We start from the raw sequence: 13,740 nt of genomic DNA on the forward strand, positions 1-13,740 counted from the left end.
GGGCATCCCGCACGGTACTGTTGCTGGAGAGTGGAAGGGGCGTTTGTTTTAGTTAATTATCGTTTTGGAGACATTAGGACAAAGGGGGGCTGGCTGCCCCTCTCGGAGGGGGGGTACACCTTTCTCTGGAGGGAGAAGGGGAACGGTGGGTGGTGCGCAGGGAATGGCAGAGGGCTTCCTGAGCCTTTCACGGGGTCCGGGGTGATAACTGCTCTGCACGTTTGTCCGTCCCGGTGGGATTGGGAAGAGCAGCGCTTTGGTGTCCCAGGAGGCGAGTTAGGATAGCTGAGGTGATGTTCTGTTAAGTTTCCTTTGAATGATCCTAAGATCCCAATTTTAAGGTATTTTGCTGCTTGAATAGTGTTGGCAGACAAATTAGAAATGCTTATTTGGAAGGTATGCTGTAAGCAGATTCTTCCTTGGGATGGACATTTCTTCCATCTGTGCCTGGGGGGAGAGGTATCTGTGTTAAAATATCCTACAGGTGAGGATTCTTCCCTCTTCCCTTGAAATTCCTGAATATATGTGAATTCTTATTTGGTAGTATTTCTTCAGCTATAATGTAGCATTACCTCCTGTTATTGTTACTAAATGTAACAACGTAAGCTGTCCTTACAAGTTAAGAGAGTTGTTTTTTCTTCTGCATCTTGAGAAGCAGAGAATCACCGGTCTGAGCCCTGAAACAATGTGGCTGCTAAACTCCTGTCTCCACGAAGCCCGAGTCGGACCGGGGCACTGCGCAGTTCAGGGATTTGATCGCAAGTTTCGCCAGCTGCTGATAAGTTTTGTTCATTTAGCCCAGCGTTATTGTGAAATACCTCCCAAGCTCCGTTCTGTGAGAGCCGAGGCTCGCCATGTTGCTGGGAGCCACAGTCAGAGCTGTGCTACTTCCTATTTGGTACAGTCACGTACTCCTATTGACGCTGCCTCAGGAGCGGGGCTGAGAGTTGTAGGGGATGCGTGCTGCGGAGAGCAATAAAGCCATGGGGTATGGAGGGCAGACAGGCATTGTTGGTTTTTTTTTTGACTTTATGGATGTTGTTCCAAAGGGAAAGGCTTTTGTTACTTGTTGGCCTTGATATTTTACTAAGAAAGGAAGAGGATTTTTTTTTTTTTTTTCCCTTCAGTATTTTGAAGAAAAGCTCTGATGAGTTCTTTGTTGTGTTGGGGCTGCTTTATCTCAGGGTATGAGGCGGGAGCAGCACAAAGAGGCTCTGGAAGCCTCAGTCCACCTGTGGGACGAGGTCAGAGGTGGCAGCAGCAACGCGGGCTTGGCTGACATTCGTTCACATCCGCTGAACTGTTTGTGCAAACAGCTTGATGCCTGCACTCCCTTCTCGATCTGGAAACCAATCAAAATTAGGAAAAATAATCTCTGTGATTTAAGCTAGTGTGCTGAATATGATGGCTCCTAGTGCAGCTTGTGACTTTTGTAGGGGGGGTGGGATGAAGTCTCCTTAGCATGGCAGTGCTGTGCCTGGAGGAGCTGCCTGATAGCCGTAATAAGGATGGAGCTTCTTGGAATTGACGGGGAAGTTCTTCAGACAGGAGCTCTGAGCCTGCTTGGTGAGTCAGTGAGTCCAGAAAGTGAAACTAAATGAACAAAAAAATCCCGTTTCACTTTTGTAGAAATGTACTGGTTTGAATGCAGGACAGAACAGAGGGGAAAAAATAGTGTGAATGTATATTACATAGGGTTTAGATTTGGGATTAATAACCTGTCTTAGGGTTTTGTTCTGCTTCAAAGCGTGCTCATGTGATGGGTTTGAGTGCTAATACTCCAAAATATTAGAAGATTGTTTGAGGCACAGTCGGAAGGAAAGCATCTCTAACTTCAGATCAGCTCAGGCTTTGTGAATATTACAAAATTGTGCTTTAAGCAGCTTATTTAGTCTTTGTGGTGGAGTCAATGCTGATACGTATTTTTTTTTCCCTAATATAAGAATTTTAATGTCTATTGAGAGAAGATTTTGACTTAAAAGCATGGTGAGTAGTTGAAAGAATGCTTCTTTGTTGTCATTTGTTTGTCTGCTATAATGTTTGAAGAAAACGTGAGAATGAGGTCTTCTGATTGAAAAAACTTGAGGAGGTGGGGTCAGGTTATCTGATGGACATCTGATATGCTAAATACCTGCTGTGATTTCCAGAAGTGCTGAAGTCCTGCTTTCACATTGTTTTACTCTGTAATAGTCTGCACCAGTCAGGTCGCTACAGGCAGAACTGGGGGTAAATGCAGAGGGCTTTTTTGGTGTGAGGCATTTTTTTGGGGTTTTTTTTTTCCTCCTTAATCACTGGAGAGTAAGAGAAATACCAGGCCTGCATGGGAAAGAGGATGCTCATGTTTGGTCAGGGATGGGCTGGGAGAGCTGGGGGTGTGAGTCCTCGAGCCAGACTGGCACAGCTTTATTTGGGTTTCCACATGTGGGTGGAGGATGGACAGCAACTGGGCGGTCAAGCAGCTGCCAGAAAGGGGTGGCTCTGCTCCCCTGCTGCTTCTGCATAGATGGGTGCTCCCTGACCTGTGCTGTGGGGTGGCTCAGCTTGCTAGCTGAGGAGGAGCAAAATGCTTCCTGCTAGGCAGCTGGCGGCGTCAGCTAGTGGAGAGATCCAGCAGCCACTGGAGCTGGGGTGACAGAACCAGACTTGGGGATCAGCAAGAGAATGGAGTCTTCCGCCTTCCAAAAACATCAAGGCATGAGGTCGGCTCAGCTTCTCCTTGGGCAGTGTGCTCGTCTTGAGCAGTCCTGGATGTTTGTTTGTGCTGGAAAATGCAGTCCTCTTAGAATAATTTGCACCAGCCTTCCTTGTCCTGCGGCGAGGTGATTCCACTTGCTGATCGCTGGAATAAAGAGCTTCAACTTTGCCTTCTGCAGAGTCCATTTCTGGGGAGGTGACAACTTGAATGGGCTTCCTGGGGTCTTGGCCAAGGATGGGAAGAAGCGGGAGCTGTGTGGGAGAGGAGCAGGACCAGGACCAGGTCTCTTCCAGAATCAGTGGACAGTTGAACTGAGTCCCCGTGGCTTCTTTGAATGCACTGCGGTGTTGTTTGCATTTCTGGAAGTTTAGTCGCTTTTAGTCAGAAAATCAGTTTGTTAACATTGTGTGGAAGTGCTTTAGTACCCCATCTTTAAATCTGTAATATCTGGCAAGATTTTTCTCCTGGTTGCTGTTCTTTCAGTTGAAGAGTTTTAAACTTGTATGTGAATCAGAATTCTAGTTTTCACGTGCATCTCGGAACAAGCGCAGAACATCATGCTTCAGAAATTGGTGCTCTAATAACCATTTCTAATAACGCTTTTCATGTTCTTGAGCTTTCTATTTTTCTCATGCTATTGCCTTAAAATAATATGGGTGAGTACAGCCTCCCCTGGAGGAAGCAGCAGTGAAGTTAGCGTGATTTCTGATGTGCCTCCAAACTGACTGTTGGGACAGAGCTTTTGAGCAATGCTTGGATACAAAATAAGGTCAAAGCAGCTTAAAGTGAGGTTTCCTGCTGATTAAAACTGGTGATTTGCATCAGTCCATCCTGGTGAGCGGTACTTTTGTTCCCTCTCATTAGCCCTTACCTTTGGCTGATGCTGTTTGCGTGTCTTGCTTGGAGCAGTTTTTGCAGGGTAACTCAGAGAGATACCTGAAACCAGTGCAGATCCAAGGGTTCCATTCCGGCTTCCCTGGTAAGCAACTGCTTGGAGATGGCAGGCTTACACTCAGTGGTTGTATTCCCTCTGCTTTTCTTACAAGCTGTTGAAGAGAAAACAATAGCATTAAGTGTTCTTCATTTCTAGAATTGGAAAAGAGTGGCTTTTTTTCCTGTCATCATGGAAGAATTTTGTGGATTTTTGTGCATGTATGATAGAATACTGCTGCTTGTCGGTTTCCTGCTTGAGTTCTTCCTAATGCAGCATAGGGATTTTAAATAAATGGTGGAATTACTGAAAAGTTTGGTTTCATTTTGTGCTTTTTCCCTGGCCACCAGCCCCAGTCTGTATTAATATTTCAACGTTAATCCATTCGTGTCACAAGTTATGCACAAAAATGTTTTCTTGCGGAGCTTGGCCTGTGGTGGTGTCTGGTTTCTCTGAAACGCCACCGCAGGATGTGATGGCTCCGTGGGCTTCCAGTTTCTCTTCGTGAGAAATTTCAGGGTGTTGCAACAAGTCGAGGCTGGTGCTGTACTTCGTAATGGATGTGAGTAATGGGTTGTTAGGACCAATAGAAAATGTGGGGTTTAGATAAGACAGGGACGGTGTTCTGAGCAGCGTTCTGAGCAGTGTCCTGTGGTTCCCCTCCGGCTGCAGCTCTCTCCACCTGCTGTCCTCCCACTGTAGCCTTACAGCACCAATGCCACCTCACTGCAAGCGTGCAACGTTTGAGTGTGAGCTCAGCAGCTGATCCAGCAGCAGCGCAGTCGTGGGCCATCAGATGGGACCTGCTTTCACCACCCTAAAGCTTGCTCTCTCCTTTAGGCTCGGAGCCGTGGAAAAACAGAGGAAAATCTGCTCTTCGGTGCTTCTGGCAGAGGCCTGTGCTGTGTTTCCCTGTGGGTGCTCAGGCTGGCAGGGCAGTTAGCTCCTCGGGGAGAGCTCGGGGTGATCAGCACTGCCCTGATGGTCTCAAGGTGCACCTGCAAGGTGCTGCTTCCTCTTGCTGCAGGCTGTTCCTGCTGTGGCAGGAAGGGAAGCACAATGGCATGGCTCTGGAACTCGCCTGTTAGGACAGATTCACTCCGGTTGCATCTTTGCTTTGCTTCTGCCGTGGTGTGATAACATTTGACAGAAGGGTGAAGCAGATAGCTGGCTGGAGGAAGCTCTGTCACCTCAGGGAGCATTGTCAGCTGACACCTTTCAGCCTTCTGCATTTCCCTTCAATCGCTGCTTTAAAAAATATATGTATTTTTAAGTAGCAGCTCTCACTTTTGTTAGCAGCGCAGCTGAATTATTTTTCTGCTCAAGAAATATCACTCATATTTATAACATTTTGTTTCTCCTGAAGTACTGGGGTTTTTTTTGATGTTTTTTTAATGAAGTACCAATAAACACAAACAAACCGTATCCGGTGCTTGGCTGGCCTTGAAGGAAAGGCCATCTTTATTGCCTCTAAATGGAACCAAGACCTGGAAGGGAGCAGCCAGGTCAGGGAACCTTTGCTAAGGTAGATCCAGGTGCAGGGGTACCTGTGTGCAGCCTGAGCTGAAGCACTACAATTCATCTGCTGTTCTGGCAATGCCAGAACTTTGTCATTTAGCAGCCAAATTAAAAACAAAAACAGATTCCCCATAGTGCATAAAGGCTTCCATTTCACTTGCAGGAGGGCTTGGATATCGTTACAGTTTGGCCTGTAGAAATGTTTACATGTAAAGCCATTAAATGAGGGGCAGCAGGGTTGGGTATTTTTCCTCCAATACATTATTGCTTTATTCCTGAGGTGAAAACAAGATGAACCATATGCACATGCACAGATTATTTTGATGCACAGGCAGAGAGGGACGGAGTGGCACTGTAAGCCTTCCACTGAGATGCCTATTTCTGCAAAGGGACACAGCCCTTGAGAAAGGGTTGTTCCTTGCTGTTTTAACCCGTCGTTTTCTCCAAGCCATCCCTTGGCTTGGCTTCCTGAGAGCTCTTCACATGGCTGTCAGTGGGTAAGACCTCACAGGCTTTGTGGCTGATGTTCTGAGGGAGCTGGAACAGTAAGAGGTGCAGAGTTGCTGTCTGAACCACGTGTGTTCAGAACTTCAGTTTTCTGTGCGGTCCTTAAATGTTATTCGTGCAACTGTTTACCTGCGTTTGGAGAGTAAATGTTAGTTACGTTAGGAATGGGATATCCATTACTCATTTCAGATTAGTAATTTACTTTTAATTAGTCTGCTTAGGGAAATGTAGCTTTAGTGATGTTGAAATGATGTTGAAGGCACATATGTGTCTACTGCGTAATTAATTACATGTACTCTCCACCAGCTGCTCATGCTTCGTTTCTTGTGTTATGTAACAGGGAGCACTGCTATGTTTTAAGGTTTAGTTCCCAGTTAGTACTGAAGTTTTCAGTGCCTCAGATGTAGTTAAAGCAAGCCACTGTAACCCAGAAATTAACTTCAGTATTTTCCTGTAGCACGGTTGAAAAGACTTGGGGATCTACTTGCTAATTTGTCCTGTTTGTTCCCATCAATGTAAATTTAATTTTAGCTTTTAAATATTTTAGTTAACTTTTAGAGAGCTCTTAAACATAGCTGAGTACATTTGAACTGAACGTGTGTTTGCCATTGTCTGGAAGGGGCCAGATACTGAGTTTTAAGATGTTTCATTATAAATCAATTATATTAAACAGCGTGGAAGATGTTAATTACAGCAGAAGTATTGTAGGTAGAAGTGAAATCATGTAGTGTCCTTACAGTTCTCCTTTGTAGGCTGTAGGAGAAATGCAAAGAGAAGACTTAGTGCATTGCTTCAGCAGCTTCTGCCTTTGGAGCATCACGTTCCAGCGTGAGGCCATGGAATAAGGCACGAAGATCTCTGCCAACGTGCAGAAACGGAATCAAACCGATGCTGCAACTTCTGAAGGAGTGGGTTTAAAAATAAGCTGTGCAAAACCAAAAATGCAAACACCTTTTTTTTGTGCACTAAATAAATCGATCGCGGTGTCGGTTCAGTTTTGTTTCTGCCTTTTAACTTCTATTGCAAATCGCAGCAACACAAGCATCCCGAAGCCAGGGAGTTTTTGTTGTCAGAGTAACGCTGTAGAGCCACCAGGTATTTTTTGCCTGCTGTACCTCTCTTGGGTTCATCACAGCCCAAAGATGTGGCCGACTTCACTTCCATTTATTAAAGCTGCACGCTGATGAATGTATTTGACGTGATTTCTTTTCTTCCTTGGCTCAGTTGTTGCTGCAAGTGTTATTCACCCTCTGAAGGCACCTAGTCTGCACGTCTTTCCTCAGATTCCTAAAAATACACGTGCAATAAAAACAGTGACAGATTCTTCCCGTGCCACTCAAGCCTGATGTTTCTGTTTAATGTCTTTTACCTTTACCATAAGATACATTTTCTTCATATTTCAGAATTAGCATTTCCTTCAAGTGGCTCAGCTGGAGCGTGAGCAAATGTGCTCAGCTATGCTGTGGCCATGCAGCAGGCCTCGCCGCCAATATTTTTTCATTCATGTGAACCCATGGTACATGTTTGCTGTTACCTTTTTTCGATGGTGCTGTGCGTAGGATAGTTTGTCTGTCACCCATGTATTGTCAGAATCCCATAGTTTTTCTCCACTGGCCCATTATCTTTTTTATAAGTAGCAGTTCTTTGTTTCCATGAATGCCCTTGAGGCGAAAAAGTGCTTTGCGCTTCTCTGTGAATTGCTGCAGCAGAAAAGGAAAAGCCACTGAAGCATACAGCGGGATCCTTTTTCACAGGAATTGCTGTTATATTGACATACCGTAGCTTAGGACTCGGGATGCAATGGTACCAATGTAGCCATATGATCTTTAACTACTGCCAGGAAATTTTCATAAGCAAATGCCCTCAAAGCCATCTGTTGTGCCCTGGCCGCAGTCACGATTGCTTGGAGGCAAGGAAATAAGGGCTAAGCAGTCAAGAATTGCAGTTACTGTCTTAGAGCAGCTCTTTAATCGTTGGATGCTCTTTCACCTTAGATGTTGTGCTAACAGATGGAAAGGGACCCTCCCGGTCTCCTGCCACCCACCCTTCTCCTAAAGCCTAGCTTCCAGCTTCGCAGCGTGTCCGCAATTGCAGAGGCCCACGATGAGAGTTTGGCTCACAGACAGGATGGAAAACTAAGTGCTAGTTTTCTCTGAGATTGGTTTGCTGAAGCAGCACGTGCTGCAGCTTTCCGATTGCTGGACCTGATGACACAAGTGGCAGAGGCACATGGAGTGGTGGGAAGAGGTCAGACTGCTACTTTTGGCAGCAGCTGGCCAATAATATAAAAGAGATGTAACGTGAAACTGCCTCTAGCTGGAAATAGAAGGCAGGAAATGATTGACAGTGCATCACTCCCAGTAGAATGTATGAAATGCAGAGCTGATAATCTGCAAACTGGGACGGACTGAGCAGATCTGGTAGGCAAAGCTTAGCAGAAAGGAATAGAGACCCAAAGACTGTCCTCTTAAAATTTGCCCATGAAGCCTCGTAGCAAAAATGAACTAGAACCTTCCTGGGGATGTGTCCATCCTGCGAGGTAGTCTAAAGTGAACGTGATATTCTGGAGTTCATTAGGCTTTTGCAGATTTGCTGTTTTGGTGTTTCTATGTTCAGACTAGGGTTGCACTGGATATGTGTTTTGGAGCTGTTGAAAAGTCATGGGGTTGTTCTGAGCTCCAGAGGCATTGCAGTATTTTAGCAATGCTTTGGAAGCTGTGCAGGAGGTGATTGCATTGGTATTTCAGCCTGTTGGGAAGGCTGGTGGCTTTCCTGAGCTATCTCCATACTATTTCAGAAAATGGAACCTTGTTTCTTAAAGTTGGCTTGACTATTATTAGATGCCTTCGTGTCTTGCTATGGTTTCATGTCCGCTCTCATCACGAAAGGATTTCATTATGGTAGGCCCCATTGCAAAACATATTGGAGAATTTAGCTCCAGGACTGTGGAAGCAGGCAGGGGCTGCTGGAGGCAGGCAAGGCAAAGCTGGGGCTGCTAGAGCTGGATGCCCAGGGCTGTGCCTGGTCAGGGTCTGGGCACCTCCAGGATGGAGGCTGCACAACCTCTTGGGCAATGTGTGCTCATGTGTCATCACACTGAGAAGATAGGGAGATTTTTTTTTCTGTATTTCAGTTAGTGCCCATTGAGTCTTGTCCTGCCATTGGGTGCTGCTCGGAGGAGGCTGGCTTTGTCTTCTGCACGTCCTCCCGTCAGGTGTCTATGCACGTGGCTAGGATTCCCCTGAGCTGTCCCTTCTCATGATTGAAACAACAAGCTCCAGCTTGTTCCAGCTTCCTGTATGTCCATACAAATCGTGTAAATACCTATGCACATGCACACATAGGCAAATCATGCAGGTCCTTTGGGGTGGTGGCAAGTTCTTGATGGCTGAAAGCAAAGCAGTGCAGCCAGGGCCGGGGCTCTCGCCCTTCAGGACAGCGCTTCACCATCCTGCTGTCTGTTTGCTAGAACTTCTGCCATCCCAAACTCACACTAAGTGAATGCTACGCTTCCCTCAGGAGCCCTGCTCTGCTGCTAGCCCCCTACAAGTGCCCACACCCTCTCCCAGCTGAGAGCCCCGTGGAGAGCCCATCGGCAACCAGCTGGGGAAGGAGAGCATAGCATTATTTCTCCTTAGCCAGGGACTAGTGCTAGGTAAGAAGGATACTGGCCATTAATAAATGTGGATTGAATGTTGGACAGAGGTTTTATTTTGTCTTCAGGAGCATTAGCTTGTGTAAGAGCCTTCTAAGAATGACTCATTCTAATAGCCGGGCAGAAAGAACAGTTTTTAGATGCCATTTGCAGAATTTAGTATTTACTAAGTAACGTGGTTTATCCCTAAGAGTAGGTTTTTTTAAGGGCTGTCTAGGAGGCTAAATCCAGCAGAGGCATATCTGGAATAATGATTCATCACAAGTCATGAGGACAGGCTTTTTCCCTTCTTATCTTTCCCAGGCCACTTCTGCTTCCCTGCCCTTGTCTTGGCACAGCTTGGGGTTCAGGTGGTTGGTGCTGGGGGCAGCAGTCCGTGTTGTACTGCTTGGAGTGCAGCTTCATCAGGCAAACAGCACGTACCAGGGGGAAACTGGTGGTCGTGGGCTGATTGGGGTACCCAGGGAGAGCTCAGCCTACGCTGGGAATGCCGTGCTCAGGGTATTTTTCTAAGATAATCTTGTTGCTCTTTTAACAAGACTACAGTCCAGACGCTGAATTATGGATATGTACAAGTACGTGTCACGAGTGTGCAAATCAAAGTTTTCCAAACTGTTCCTTGGCCAAATGCAGGCAGTTTTCCCTGAAGACAGCATTGTGCATTATGTAAGATAGTAACACCATCCTTGATCCTGAGCACAGTCTCCGTTTCCAGAAGGCAGTTGAGAAGGGGTGCTGCGGCTCGCTGGAGTTAGCACTCAGCCTTTCTGGCTTTGCAAAACCACTCCAGTCAGTTTGTTCCCGAACCATTTGCCTGGATTTTCCAACCAAACGAGGTTTGCATGTCTGACATGCAAATCTGAGCCCAGGAGGGTAAGGATTGGCAGAGCTGTAGGCAAGGGGCAGCAGGATTTTGTGGCAGAATGATGTGTGTTCCGGTGATAAGTGTAGGCCTACCAAACACGGGAGCCAAAGGATGGCTGTGTACATGAAGGTTGCTGTGAAAGTGAGTGTTTTTCTGTGGTTCAGAAAATATACTTGTTTTGTAGCCAGTGATTGGCATCGGTTTCTTACAGTCATAGCTGGGAAGAAGGTCAGGCTTGCAGAGCCATTGCTGCTTTTTCCTCATGGTTGTGGTAGAGATTAAACTGCTTTTTTTTGTTTGTTCTATGAGGATTCTCAGTGTGGTTTGTGCTTCAGTTTCAAGTACGAAAAACAATTTATTGTACACCTTTTCAAAAGCGAAGAATAATTTGTTTTACATCTTGTTTCCACTGTCAGTGTAATCTGTATATATATGTATATAGCTGGGCTGTGGAAGAGGGGCTTTGGTACACAGGGATGGATCAGGGGTGGAGCTGCTCAGATCTCACCTGTGTGTGTCACATCCCAGCTCCATGCTGGCAGGGCATGGAGTGGAGGGGAGCCCGAGGGGCAGCACTGCTTTCTGCACCCATTTCTGCCAGACTGACTTGGCTGGGAAATGGTGGTGTTGTTTTCAGAATGAACTGCTTTGCTTTATTTTGTACTCCCGTGAGGTCACCTGTTGCATCCCCAAATGGGCAGTTCTTCCAATTACTGTTGCTGGAACGGAGCAGCAAAACAGACCCACCAAGGAGCAAGTGAATGCTGTTTGCCTTCAGTTGCCTTGGTGTGTTTGTGGTGCTGTATGAGTAAATGTATTTATCATAGCATCATAGAATGGCCTGGGTTGAACAGGACCTCAAAGATCATCAAGTTTCAACCCCCCTGCTGAGTGCAGGGTCGCCAACCACTAGACCAGGCTGCCCAGAGCCACGTCCAGCCTGGCCTTGAATGCCTCCAGGGATGGGGCATCCACAACCCCCCTGGGCAACCTGTTCCAGTGCCTCACCACCCTCTGTGTGAAAAACTTCCTCCTAACATCTAACCTAAATCTCCCCTGTCTCAGTTTAAAACCATTCCCCCTTGTCCCATCACTATTTACAGCCCTTGCTTGTTTGTAACCTTTTGTGTCAGATAAATTAGTGAATTAAGTTTGTACGTATTCAACATTGAAAAAATAATTTTCTGTTTTCCTTTTTTTTTCTTTTTTTTTAGCCTTCTGTTGAGTCTTCAAGTCCAGGTAAGAATTTCTGACGTTTCCTAAACCTGTGGGGGAGGAGGGTATACTTAAAAAAAATTCTTCTTCGCTGCCTTTTCCAATTGTAACCTAAGGCTGTGGTCTGATGAGTTCAGAGTAAGCAGGGAGTCAAAGGCACTGTGTGCTCTCAGTCACGAGATACACTGTTGCTGTATGGTTTTATCCATATAGCTGTAGGAACAAAGCAGCAAGGAAAGCAGAGGTTTTTTTTCCCTCTAGGGTTGCTAAGAATGAAGGGTTTCCTGCCTTCTGCTTTTAAAACTAACTGGTTATTTTCTGATATTTGGGTATCCCAGAGTTTCTGGGTATTCGGTAACCAGCTGAAGCATTAACTATGAATCTCTATTTTTTTTATAGCTTGGTACCTCTTTAGTTAGTGTTCTTTATTTCAGAGGGTTTGGGCATCCCTCTAGTGGAAAAGCTTTCCAGTAATGACTTTAGCTGGAATGCTCTTGTTTCGTGAGCTCTTACTTTTGGAGAAACCATTGATGACTTGAACACCTCCAAGTACAAAGCAGAGCTAGCCCTAACCCTCCCTCTTGCACCCATAGTGGTGGTACAGTCTTCAGGCTTTGCAAAATGAAACGCAAGTTGTTCAGGGGGATGATGGCAAAACGTGAGCAGAGCTAGAATGAGAACTCAGGTACCGCTGAATTACACCGAGTGCTGCATCTGCCAAACCGCTCATTCATTCATTTTTCATTGTCACAAAACATAACCACGTTGTTCTGCAAGGAACTGAAAAAAAAAAAAAAATGCATGGGGAAAAATAGCAAAGAGTTTGGCCTCGGAAATAGAATCCGTCTAATGGTGAAGCTTACTTTAGGTTTACATTTTGGAAGAGTCGCCCGATTGTCTTTGTAGCTGTAAACAGGAAAACTTTGCAAGGTATCAAGGAAACAACTGCCCCGAGTTTATATTTGGAGCGTGACTACTCCCAGTAGGACTCCTGAAGCAAACAGATTTATGATTCTTTAGGAAATAAATCTTCGAACCTGGAACGTTTTACAGCCGTTTCAGTAGGGCCCCCATGCACGGAGATGTCGCAGGGCGGGAGGCGGCTGCTTAGCGCTCCCCCCTGCTCCTCCTGCACACAGCAGCCAAGGGACAGCTCCCAGTGCCCTCTGAGCAGTGCTCCTGCCTTTCCCTGGGTGAACGGGCGAGGGATTTTGAAGGCGTTTCAATTTCTCAGTCTAATTTGAGCATTCCAACATCACCAAAAGAAAAAGATATTAAGAAAAAAAAAAAAGCCTAAACTCTTAACTAAAAAAAAATTCTTTAAAATGTTTTCCATCAGGAGGTTCAGCAACATCTGATGACCATGAATTTGATCCATCAGCTGATATGCTGGTGCATGACTTTGATGATGAACGGACATTAGAAGAGGAGGAAATGATGGAAGGAGAAAGAAACTTCAATTCTGAAATAGAGGATCTTAACAGGGTAGGTAGCCTTAAGCAGTCGTAAAACATAACCGCAGCCTTAAACAAAACACGTGCAGGTTTTTTTCCCTTACGTTTGGGATTAAAACGAAGCAAACCGCCCCTAAAACACTAATAAGCAAATAACGTAGATGGGGAAAAGGGGGCTGAGCTAAATGTGCAGTTCCCAAAAGCTGGGAAAAGGAAACTGCGACGTAAATACTTAATAACGCGTAACGCTGTGCTGGTTTAGTTTCTTTTTGCATAGATGTGCTGGGATGTGATCTGCCTTTTAGAGCTGACAGGAGGCAAAGCACGCTCTGCCTAAACTCGTGTCTTCCCCTGTTACTGTGTTCCGGAACGTTTGCACTTGATCGGTGCGGATAGGTTTTGATTTGAAAAGAGCTGGTAATTTTACATTCCTTTTGCAGTTCTGTGCAAACACTCATTCATCCAATCCTTCAGCGGGAAGATAGGAGTTCCTTCATTTCTTAAGGTGGAGAAAGCAGAGATGTAGGTGAAGTGATTTGCTTGCTGCAAAAAGTTGTCAGCGGAGCTCGGCTTTGAACTCCCACATAGCGATAATAGCGATAAACTCGTCTTAAAACGTGTGTCTTAAGAAATAATTGCATGTGAGATTTATTTGGCGTTTTGAGGTTATGCTGTCACTTCTGTGCTGCTTTCAATTACTTCTCAGCCAGGAATCACGTTCTTAAACTACAGACCGGGTTCATTATCAATGCAAAGTAATGTAGATACTGTCTGTGACCTCCCTGGCTGAAAAGGCTGCCGGAATAGATCATTAATGCTTTTTAAATGCCTGTTTGATGTACAAATCCTGTTTAGCATAAGTGATCTTGCCAGTGTGACATTAAATTAATAGAGTACGTT

At 45.6% G+C, this 13,740-nt stretch overlaps 1 protein-coding gene across 3 annotated transcripts in view; it reads left to right on the forward strand.

Annotated features, from left to right (window-relative positions):
- MIER1 (MIER1 transcriptional regulator) overlaps positions 1-13,740 on the forward strand; it is a 32,310-nt gene that overhangs the window by 1,201 nt on the left and 17,369 nt on the right. For all 3 annotated transcript variants that reach the window (XM_021404964.1, XM_021404962.1, XM_021404963.1), the window contains 2 exons: positions 11,386-11,410; positions 12,726-12,871. In XM_021404964.1, coding sequence (XP_021260639.1) covers positions 12,773-12,871 — 99 coding nt within the window. In that variant the 5' untranslated portion in view covers positions 11,386-11,410; positions 12,726-12,772. The remainder of the gene's footprint in view (positions 1-11,385; positions 11,411-12,725; positions 12,872-13,740) is intronic.

This window comes from Numida meleagris, chromosome 7, assembly GCF_002078875.1.
Source record: "Numida meleagris isolate 19003 breed g44 Domestic line chromosome 7, NumMel1.0, whole genome shotgun sequence".
NCBI lineage: Eukaryota > Metazoa > Chordata > Aves > Galliformes > Numididae > Numida > Numida meleagris.